The following is an 11,706-nucleotide window of genomic DNA, read 5'->3' on the forward strand; positions in this document are numbered from 1 at the left end:
AAAATTAGGACGTGACGAGCCAGGGAATCTTAAAATTATTATAAAAAAATGGTGTATATTTTTTTGACAATTTTGTGTGTATTTTTTGACTTTTTATAAAAAATTTGTAAAAAAATAAAGAATGATGTATCTCAAAAAAGATAAAAAGATAAAAAGTGTGCTTATATAGCACACCCTAAACAAGCTTTTAGTATTGTGTAAAATTTTTATTATGTTTTTAATTAGTATTAATATTTTTGTAGTATTTTTGAATTTTTTTGGGGGTACATTATATTGATAATCGTTACATTTTATCGTTTGTATTATTTTGGTTTCTTAAATTTTTAATTGGCTCAATTTTAGCCCTTACTTGTCTCTAATTCGATAACGTTGTTAGAATTTTTGAGAGAAAATAATATCTGAATTAGTTGAGGTTAACTCATTGAATTAATTAATTTTATAATTTTATCTCTATATCACTCAGGTACGTATTTTTCATAAAAAATTATTAACAATTTTAATTAATTATATTAAATTGAAATAAAATTATAAATTTAATATTAAAATCAATATAATTAAAATTATAAAAAAATTAAAATGACATAAGAATTAAATTACAGGCACAGTACCTGTTATTTTGTTTTGTTTTTGTTTTGGATTGTTAGAGTTTTTGCGCGGATTACCAAAGCAAAGACCTTTCCTACAAAAGTAGTTGCTTTTCAGGCTATCGGGCAAAAAGATAAAATTGGCAAAGCTCTCACACTACACACACTTATGTGAATCAACACCCACCTCTCTCCTCAGCCTACTGCCTGAGGAAAGCCGCCTCATATGACATAGCTCAGTTACTCCAGCTCACCTACACAGAGAGAGAGACAGAGAGAGAGAGAGTATGTCTATCTGAGACACAGAGAAAGAGGAGAGAGAGAGAGAGAGAGAGAGAGACTGATGTTGTTGTGTTCTGTTGTGTACACACCAACAGAGAGAAAAAGAGAGAAGCCCTAGCAGAGGTGTAAGAACCAGTAGGGTTTCAATTACAATTACACCTACACTCCTTACTGGTGTGTTTCTCTGGGTTTTCCACACTTTCATATGCTAAAGTTTCCAACTTCTCTCTCTATCTCTCTCATTCACTCTCAGTCAGTCAATAATACCCTCCAATCCCCCAACATGCCCCTTAAAGCCCATCCAAGTCTCACCCCCCAGCTTTTCCACCCTTTCTTTCCTCATTAATCTCTCTCTCTCTCTCTCTCTCTCTCTCTCTCATCTTTCTGCACAGATCAAGAGGTTCTTTAATTAGAAAAAGCTTTACAGTGAAGTGGGTTTTGAAGGAAAAAATGTTGGAGTACGAATGGGGCAACCCATCCACAGTCATCTTCTCCGCCGAAGATTCCGACCAATCTCGTCAGATTTTCGATCAATCCTTCAACGAAACCCTCCTTCATCAAACCGGCTTCTCTCAACCCCACTACCACTTCCATCAAAACCCGACCCAGACCCAGACCCAAACCCATACCCATTCCCACTTTCACTCTCTCTATGACCCTCGATCCTTATTCGCTCCCTCCTACCCGCCTCCCTCTCCGGCGTTTCTCCCACCGGTGGCCGGTCCAACCGGTTTTGTGCCGAAGAGTGAACCGGGTGGGGGGGTCGTGGACTTTGGGTCGAGGATTGGGTTGAATTTGGGTGGCCGGACTTACTTCGCCTCGTCGTCGGGGGACGATTTTGTGAACCGGATGTACCGGCGGCCGAGGTCGGTTGAACCGGGTTCGATGATCAACTCGCCGAGGTGTCAAGCCGAGGGCTGCATTGCCGATCTGACTCACTCGAAGCACTACCACCGCCGCCACAAGGTCTGCGAGTTTCACTCCAAAGCCGCCACCGTCGTCACCGCCGGCTTGACTCAGCGATTCTGTCAACAATGCAGCAGGTTGAAACAAATTAAATTACCATAAAACCCTTAGTTTTCTTATTCACGTTCGCACAGGGCTGATAAACGAACCAAACAAGTAGAGTTTAAACTTGATTTGAAAAATTTTGCGAGTATTAAAATTTATTTGAGTTTGGTTTGTTAAATTTTTCCGTCAAGTTCAAATAATTTTTTGTCTAGTTTAATTCGAATAGTTTGATATTTTTATATAATTTTAGAGTTATCAAATTTAGCCAAATAAGCAATTGAGTATTCAATTGAAATTTAAAAACTTCAATGTGGGTTTTAAAATGTGTTTAAAATTAACTTATTTATTTAACAAATTAAGTTTGAATAAATTTTTAACAAATTAAACACACTTACACTATTTAGTTCATTTATCGCCCTCAACCACACAATTGAACAATGCACTTTCTATGTCTCTCCACTTTTTCAATTCATAGAGGAAAAACAAATTACGTGAAATGACAAAAATGCCCTTGGGTCCATTAGATTGAAAGATCGTTTGGTAATGACTTTTTTTAGTTGGTTTTTTGATTTTTTTAGCTTGTGACTTTTTTTAGTTGTTTGGTATTCTTGTTTGATTTTTTGACTTTTTAGTTTTGGAATGACCAAATTGTCCTTGGGATAGAATGATGTTTTTTAAACTTTTTGTTAGTATATGAGGTAGTTTGGTACTTTTGTAGTTTTTTTTGTCCTTTTGTCCTTTTGTGATTTTGTAATTTTTTTTTGTTTTTTTGTAATTTTATAGCAAAAGATGAAAACCAAACCGATAAAGATGTTTGTTACAACTTAAAAAAATTGAATATAACTTATTTTAATTTGACGATATACATTAGATTGTCTCGTAGAGTTTTTTTATTTATAGTGTACTAAATAGAAATAATTTAAATAAATTAAAAAAAATTAATTATTTAAAAATTAAAAAAAATTTAATTTATATTTTTTAATTATCAACATTTAACTTATAATAATCTATATGAAACAGGTCAATAATTGTTTGGGACGTACGTTGAGCAATCCCGAGGGCATTTACGTCCGTTAAAGTGTTTTTTTTGTGCTCCCATTATAAGCTGCCGTTTTGCGTTTACGTACTGTTTGTTTGTGCTTCTTATAGTAGTAGCATTTATCAACCCAATAAATGTTTCTTTTTGTTGCATAATAAATCTTTATTATTAGATAAAGCATACAATTAATTTTTTTTTTTTTCGAAGTTTTGTAATATATTTTTTCTTCAATTGAACCCATCTTCTTCATTTTAAATTGTTTAAAAATTTAGATATAAAATTATAAATATATCGTATTTACACTCACCATTATTTACATGTATGTAATTCATAATGTATTTAAACTTAGCTTTATTTTTAATCTAATCTTAAAAAAAATTTATTTTTTATTTTTATGGGCAAAAGGTGGATTTTATTAATAATAATCAAATTAAAGGATTACACATCGATAAGAAATCATGAGAAAAATTGTATTATATTTGAAACACGAAAATCCACGAAAGCAACACAATCATATGCAACCCCACGAAAGCAAGATGATGGATAACATAAACCACCCACTACCCGAAAATACCAACTTGAACTAGAAAACCAATGAAAAATAAGATGATGGATCACCAATGAGCCAAGAGAACTTTGATTTCTTTGACCAATAGAAACCAACACTGAAGGTGATGGTGAAACACAACACCAATCCTAGAAACCCAGAATTTCCAACAAACAACTGCAAACATGGCTTCCAAATGTTCAGATCAATTTGGGCCAAATCTGATTCAAGCTTTTAAACTGCCTCATGAACGTCCACTTGAAGCTTCAATAGCACCCCATACCATTAACGAGGGCGTTTTGGGTGTTTTGAGCCATCCAAACCATGAATTTTTGGATTACCTAACATTGATGTCTTATTAATAAGTTCAATATCAATAATATCATTGACCAAAACATCTTCAAAACCTTCAACTTGAATGCCCCGCACCTTTGCTGTCCGAATAGTCTCCTCCGCCTTGTGAACCAAGGCCTCTTCAGAGTCCAAATGATGACCTAGCTCCTTGGCTCTTCAATTGCAGATCGATGTTTGTGACTGGATTGTGTCCATCAGCTCACCTTGCAACTCCTTGCGATTTCTGGCCCTACCTTTCTTTGACAACTTGAGAGGAAGCCCTAATTCCCACACAGATTTCTTCACTCTTCTTTTCTTAACTCTTTTCTTATTGTTTAACTCCTGAAGCGATTTCATTGATCTTATCTTGGATTCACTCTGCTTTGTGATAGCAACGAAGACAAAACATTAGCCCCATCAAAGGCTATGTCAAATGGGCTTTGAGTAGATAATGAGCTAAACTTGAGTAATTAAGTTTTTTGTTTTTATAATGCATATAATTTTTTTCCAAGTATAGTTGTTTAAACTTGATTTGAAAATCTAAAAATCAACTTTGAGCTATTTTCAAACTTTAATTTATTTATGCAATGAATTGATTTTGAATTAAATTTTCAACAATCGAATTTGAGTATCTTGATTTGAATCATGTATCGATATGGATTTGATTCTCAATTTAAATGAGTAGATATTAGATGTAACGGTGTTATGATATGATGGTAACAGATTCCACCAGCTTTCGGAGTTCGACAATGGGAAAAGAAGCTGCCGGAAGCGGTTGGCTGATCACAACCGGCGACGCCGTAAGTCTCATCATCAGCTTCCAAACCATGAAACCAAGTCCCAGCTCCAAAATGCTCGCCATTCATCTTCTGAAAACCTTGCAAGTAAGCAGCTTCATATACATACATATGCACATCACACACAAATGTTTATATATGTATATCCTCATGCACATGCCAGACTCTTAGGCATCGTTTGAGAACAAGTTATGTTAGTAATTTTTTAGTTTTTTACGAAAAGATATGAAAAAAATAAGGAAAGTGATGTGACAATTTATAGTGACATTTTGACTTTTTAACTAAAACATGTAGTTGCCAAATGAGGCCTTAGCACTGAGGTCAAAAGTTTAAGAAATGTTTAGGGACTTAAAAAAAATTATTTACAAAGAAAGATATATGGTCGAGATTCATTTTATATGTTAGTTTTACTATACAACAATTACATCTAGAAGGCAGCTTGTCTCCTGTTGATAATTTTAACTGGATAATGCTGGTGGGCCATCGTGGGTTCACTGGACCACTTCGATTATACAAACTATTTATTGTATAGGACTTTTAAATAAAATTATTTATTTAAAAAATTATGTTGATCAGATAATCATAACTATATGATCTGATCACATTTATCTTAAAAATAAATAAATAATAAAAACATATATGATTTTCAGAATAAATCATCCATTATTTTGAGGGTTAATTATATTAAAATTCCTTTAACTATTAGTAAATATCACTTTATTTCTCTCATCTATATGTACCCGCACATATTGACCTTTTAATTATGAAAATTATACAAATATATCTCTTTTGGGGGAGGTTTGAAAGGGGCTTGCAGAGGGGTAAATGTGATATATTTTTATAATTGAAGGGGTCAATATATATCAGTTAATTGATGAAAGAGGTAAAGTGATATTCACTAATAATTAGAGGTCTTGATGTAAATAATTCTTATTTGAAAAATATATATGATCTAATCATATGATTACAATTAGCCCATGATTGTAATCTTTTGTACGAATAATTGTCTGAAAAGATTTACAAAAATAAATAATTTAAATTATTAAAATAGGTAGTATAATAGGCCCACAGTATCACAATAGGAACCACAGAACCAGATATCCATTTTCTGGTTGCTGTTTCTAGGATAGTAGCAAAAGTTTTTATTGCAAATCTACCCTCCTAGAATTCTTGGGTCGATATTTAAACTAAATTTAAATTACACATTAATAATTTTAAATAAAATTTTTGGTATAATTTTTGAATTTATAATATTATTGAAATCTTTAATCTTATCATAATCAAGATTTTCCAAATTACCGCAGCTTTCCATGTACTAAACAAAAATTATGAATTTTGTTAAAATGTGTAGGAACCAAAATAATGTAAGAGAAAAAATATAGGCAGTACCAGTATAATTTGTCTAATTATATTTGTATTGTAATAAGTATATGAAATATGATAATCTTATAAATTTTTAAACAATTTCTTGATTAGAATGATATGCAAGTAGCATTGTAAAATATATAAGTCGACGTTAAATTAAGATTTATTAAATTAATTGAGAGGTGTAATTTGTTTTAAATAGTATAAAAAAAAAATGAGATTTTGGTTATATTATTTAAGATGACTGCTATTAGCACCTATTTAATTTCTGTGAACCCCCAATTCTTACCTTTTTTTTTTAATTACAATTATACTCTGAAGTAAAATTATATTAAAGTACAATATTTAACGGAATACCCATCCACCAAATAAAGATAACTCTATAATATTTGTACACTCACATCCCTTACCTAAACGTATTCCCTACCCACCTAAACCTAATGTATCCCTCTTTATCAACATTCCTCTTCATCATTATCTTTAAACCCAACGTTCCTCTTTATCACAATCATAAACCCTAAAAGTATTTTTTTTCATCACAATCCTAAACCTGAACCAGAAATCAATGGTTGAATTAGAATGGATGTCTGTTATTTTGTTTGTTATATTGAATTGCAATGAAAAAAAGTGAATTGAGAGTTAAGTTACACAATCCTGTACAAATGCTTTTCGGCAACACAGTGTTGAAAAAAATATTTATGTTCGGTAACACAGTATTGAACAAATAATTTCTGTTTGGCAACACAGTGTTGACAAATTGTTTATGTTTGGCAACATAGTGTTTAACCAACCCTTAGGCGGTCGATCGGCCAGATGACCGGATAGTTAATCGGTGGTGTGATTTTGGTTTAGTTTTACAACAATGATGCAATGGTTTTTATAAAATGGACACCTTTGTTCACTGATTTTAAATAAATCAAAGAGAGGGATTGCCGTCGTCATTGTTTTTCAATAGGAGAGGGAAGGAGAGGACCGTCTTCAACCATGATGGAGAAGGTGTACAAAATTAATTGGGTGTGCACTTGGTGTGAAGATATTATGAATATGGGTAAATTTGGTATTAAGTGGGGTGTTAAAATAAATCTTATAAAAATTTAGGATTTAGCATGGGGGTTCAAAGAAATGGGAGATCTAAAGAATTAAGGTAGGTGCTAATGGCAGTCTTCTTATTTAAATTATTCTATTTCTAAATTGACATTTGTGTCCAACTAATTATGTTTCAATATATATATATTTTTTTAATCAACAAAAAAGATTACTTTTATTGATGGAATTAGTATACATACATATAAGAGGTACATCAATTAAAGAGAGGGAGTAGTAAAACCGTCTTGTAATTGTTATTCATTTGTGTAACTGTCTTCAATTAGACCACATGACTCAAATAAAATACTTTAGGCATTAAATAGACGAAATTGGTAGTTTAAAAATGAAATAAAAAAATGATAATTTAGAGAATAAAAAAGAAATTAACCATTTTAAATTTATTTTTACGCTGTGTTTGGTTGGGGGCTAAGAAGCATGGACACGGACACGTGACACGACACGAATACGACACGGACACGCCGACACGTTAATTTTAAAAAAATGCAGGACACGACACGTGGAGGACACGCATGAAATATATAATTTTATATATTTATTATATGTTATATATATGAATATATCATTCAAAGATAATAAAAAATGCAATATAGCACTACTTCCGATAAATTTATATGGTTTTTGTTTTATTATTGTATCCTAAGTTGTTTTGTTCAAACTTATAATTAGTTTTACATATCTATAATCAATACACACATGTGTTTAAACAATTGACACGTGTGTCCTCCAAGTGTGCAAAGAGTGTCCGGGTCTTTAAAAATATTTAAAAAATAGGGCACGTTTTGAAGAGTATCGGACACATGTCCTAAGAGTGTTCAAAGAGTGTCGGTGTCCGACACGGACACGACACGGATACGTCACCTTCTTAGAAGTGTCCGTGCTTCTTAGGTTGGGGGATTGGAGGAGAGATTTGGAAAGGGAAAGGAAAAAGTTAGGTGAAATATGAGTAAAATATACCTACATTTCACCTAATTTCACACATCTTTTCCCTTTTTCTTTCCAAATCCCTCCTCAAAACCCTCAACCAAACACAGTATTAGAGTCTCCAATTATGTGTAGTTCTTGTACTTTGATTTGTATCAATATATATATTTTTTACTGGTAAAAAAAGAAGAAAAAAAAAAGAAAGAAATGTCATTTGACCAGTGAAAATTTGTATTATGGGATTTATTTTTAGGGACTTCGGCAAACTCTGAAGCTCAATCGTCTTCGTTGGTGACAATGGCGATCTCACCACCGCGAATATCATTGGATTGTTTTCGGCAAAGATTATTTCAGGCTACCACAACGACTCCATCACTGTCAACAAGCTCACTCTTTTTCTCAAGTGGGTAATTTTCAGGCAATGTAAAATCTCAAGCTCCATCAACAATGGATGACTAGTGAAGAATATCAAGGAATTAATAGGTGTTTTAACAAATTGTTGCTAATTTCGTAATTTTATAGAGACGTGAAAATGTTGTATTTATCTATAAAAGCTTTCCTACTCTACAAATTGAAGTTTCAACTGTGGAATTCAATTTATTCTCAAAATTAAACATTATAGTGTGTGGATAAATTTTATTATCACATTATGATAAAATGTGATTAACAATTACGTTTTTATAATAGTATTTTTTTATCGGTAAAAATCAATTGTTAATTGTTAGATTAACATAATTGGAGTTAGCCTCTTCATCTTTACAAAGGACTAATTGTCTCTTAATTCAACTCTCACTTAGCGCCTTGGGACTAAGCCTTACAAGGCACCAAGTGTTTGTCTCAAAATTCAACTCCCGAACTCATGATCTCTTCCTTAAAATTAAGCTTTTAAAATGGTTATGGTGACCAATTAAATTATGGTTAGTTAGTTTACGTTTTTATAATAGTATGATTGCTAATCAAGTTGATTTTATTTGTTTTTGTTAAATTTTTTTTATTTTTTATTTTTAAACTTAATACATGTATGATTGCTAATCAAGTTGATTTTATTTGTTTTTGTTAATTTTTTTTTTTTTTTTAAACTTAATACATGCGTTCTGTTTATTTTGAAGTAGTGTTAATTCCTTAGAATGGATATTGAATGAAATAAAATAATTATTTCTTAATATTCATAAGAAATTATCATTTTTGTACACTAGTAAATGATTATTTTATTTACAAAGTGTTTTTTCCATAATTGTTTTTAGAAAAATAAAAGTAAGAATGAACGTATATTGGAATAATAATTTCATTCTATACTTATTTTTAGTAAACCAAACACTATGGTTTTGTTTGTTTGAAAGTAAAATATTTTTTTATTTTGGATGAATTATGCTAACAGTTTCTCTGGCTTAGAACTTGTGCCACTTTGATACTTAACATTTCAATTATGATACATTTAACATTGAATTATGAATCTTGTTCCAAATAAAAAGAATTAAAGATGTTTTCTTTGCAAATAGTCAATTTCAAGGGCAATATCGTCATACAACTTATTTTGTATTGATTCACTTGTATGTTATTTGAAATGTAATGACATTTTTTTAATGAATAATGCTGATACTTTCCTGGTTGTAAAGTTCTGTTTGGTTTGACTTTCAGAGTCTATTTTCAATTTTTTTTTTTAAGAAACTAAAAATTAATTTGGTGAAAAATAATTAAAAACGCATCATTTTTATATAATTTTATCATTTAGGAGGGTAGAAATAATTTTTTTAAATATTTTTTTTATTTATTAGATTGGTTATATTTATTAAAAAAAATTATTTTTAAAAATGAAATAATGACTTTTTTTAACAAAAATGAAAATGTAATTCTTTTTAAAAAAATTTCATTGTTAAAATATTTTTTATATTTATTAAAAAAATTAATTTGTCTTTTTCTCCAAAAAATTATTTTAACAATGAAATAATTTTTTATTTCCTTTTTGTCCAAAAAATGAATTACGTTTCCAAAAGTTCGTGAGTCATTTTTATAGATCATCTTGGTCCAACGCTTGACCAATTTCAATCATTATTTTATTATTTTCTTGTTAAAGTTTAGGAAATCAGTGAGTGTTTTTAAAAATAATTATAAATCAATAATAAATTTTATAAATATTAATAATTATAATTATAGTTTTTTCATAAATTTATAATTTTTTTTTTAAAAGTGCACTGATTTGTAATTTCTCCTTAAATTTTTAGCTACAATTGGTTCATTATCATTATTATTTGTTTTATAAAATATTTTGTCAACCAAACAGAAAAAAAATTAATTTATTTTTGTCAAAAATTATTTTATATCGAAACAAGTGAAACCTATATGCAGTAATTCACAATTTATAAATAAAATTTGTCAGTACACTATTTATTTAATTTTGTATTAAAAAAAGGGTAAAATGATTAAAGGTCTAATATTTCTCATATAACGAATCTACCAGATTTTTCAAGAGCTGGTTTGAGAGGTGGATTAGTTTTTTAGATTTTTAATTATTTTAATTTAAGGTTAAAAAGTCGTATTTGAGATAGATTTTTTTTAATTTTTTTGACTTTTATGAGAGAATAAATAAAATATTTATGTATTAAATGTAATATTTTATCTTATTTAATTAAAATAACTTATTTTATCTTATATAGATATTTTAATCCAAATGTTCTTCCCAAACAAGCTCCAAGAAATGCGTTTCCGGGAAATTTCCCATTTGGAATTTCGGCAATTTCTTGGTTGTTTGGTTACAACTGTGAGTAGCCTTGGCTATTGCATTTTTTTGTTTTGTCTGGTCCCTTGATATTTTCCCGGAAATTGCAAATCAACCCGAGTCTGAATTCTTAACCACGTGTTTGAATTATAAATTTTAATGGAGATTTAAAAAGATAAATAAATAAGAAAAAATTAGCATAAATTTTATGGGAGCTTTTTTGATAAATCTATTTTTTAAGAGTTTTATTTCATCCAACTCATATTCTTTTTGACTATTCCATTAGGTCCAATTTGAGATAAGAAGACCAAAATACCATTTTCATCTACTTATGTTCCATTTAGTTCACATTATTTTCTTATGTTTCAATAAGTTCTATGGGTGACATAATTACCAAAATACCCTTAATGTGAATGTTCACACCGTCAATATAAATGTTTATATCGTCAATATGTAGGGGCCCGGCTCATGTCGATCCTCGTGGGTGCCTGGAAAAATTCGAGTCTGGCCGGGCCGGCCCACAAGTCAAAAAAATAGGCCTGACCCGGCCCGTTGATAATATGAATATTTACATTGACAAGTTAACATTCATATTGATAGGAGTGTAAAATTGGCCTGAGGCCCGTGGGCGGCCTGAGACCGGCCCGTCGCCCGGGACGGGCCCAGGCCGGCCCGTTCACAATATGAATATTCACATTGACATATTAACATTAACATTAACATTAACATTGACAAGAGTGTAAAATTGGCCCACGACTCGTGGGCAGCCCGAAGTCCGGGCCCGGGCCCGGGTCGGGGCGGGCCCGGCCCGGCTCGTTGACAATGTGAATATTTACATTGACATGTTAACATTCACATTGATAGGAGTGTAAAATTAGCCCGCGGCCTGTGGCCGGCCCGAAACCCGCCTACGACTCGTGGGCTGCCTTAGGCGAGCTCGACCCGACCCGTTGATAATGTAAATATTCACATTGACATGTTAACATTCACATTGATAAGAGTAC

The 11,706-nt window shown here is 31.1% G+C and overlaps 1 protein-coding gene across 1 annotated transcript; it reads left to right on the plus strand.

The window, feature by feature from the left end:
- Nucleotides 1-693: 693 nt before the first annotated feature.
- Nucleotides 694-8,602, plus strand: LOC114279111 (squamosa promoter-binding-like protein 8). Its single transcript, XM_028221315.2, has 3 exons — nt 694-1,909; nt 4,520-4,680; nt 8,240-8,602. The coding sequence occupies exons 1-3, from the start codon at nt 1,317-1,319 to the stop codon at nt 8,395-8,397; spliced, it is 912 nt and encodes a 303-aa protein (XP_028077116.2). The 5' UTR covers nt 694-1,316; the 3' UTR covers nt 8,398-8,602.
- Nucleotides 8,603-11,706: the final 3,104 nt, after the last annotated feature.

The sequence above is a fragment of the Camellia sinensis genome, chromosome 5 (genome assembly GCF_055761805.1).
Source record: "Camellia sinensis isolate YWXY chromosome 5, ASM5576180v1, whole genome shotgun sequence".
NCBI lineage: Eukaryota > Viridiplantae > Streptophyta > Magnoliopsida > Ericales > Theaceae > Camellia > Camellia sinensis.

Excerpts from the sequence above, each read along its gene's own strand:
- LOC114279111 (XM_028221315.2), top strand. The coding sequence starts at position 1,317 with ATGTTGGAGTACGAATGGGGCAACCCATCCACAGTCATCTTCTCCGCC. Across the intron at positions 1,910-4,519 it reads TTCTGTCAACAATGCAGCAG|ATTCCACCAGCTTTCGGAGT; the intron begins GTTGAAACAAAT and ends TGATGGTAACAG. Across the intron at positions 4,681-8,239 it reads ATCTTCTGAAAACCTTGCAA|GGACTTCGGCAAACTCTGAA; the intron begins GTAAGCAGCTTC and ends ATTTATTTTTAG.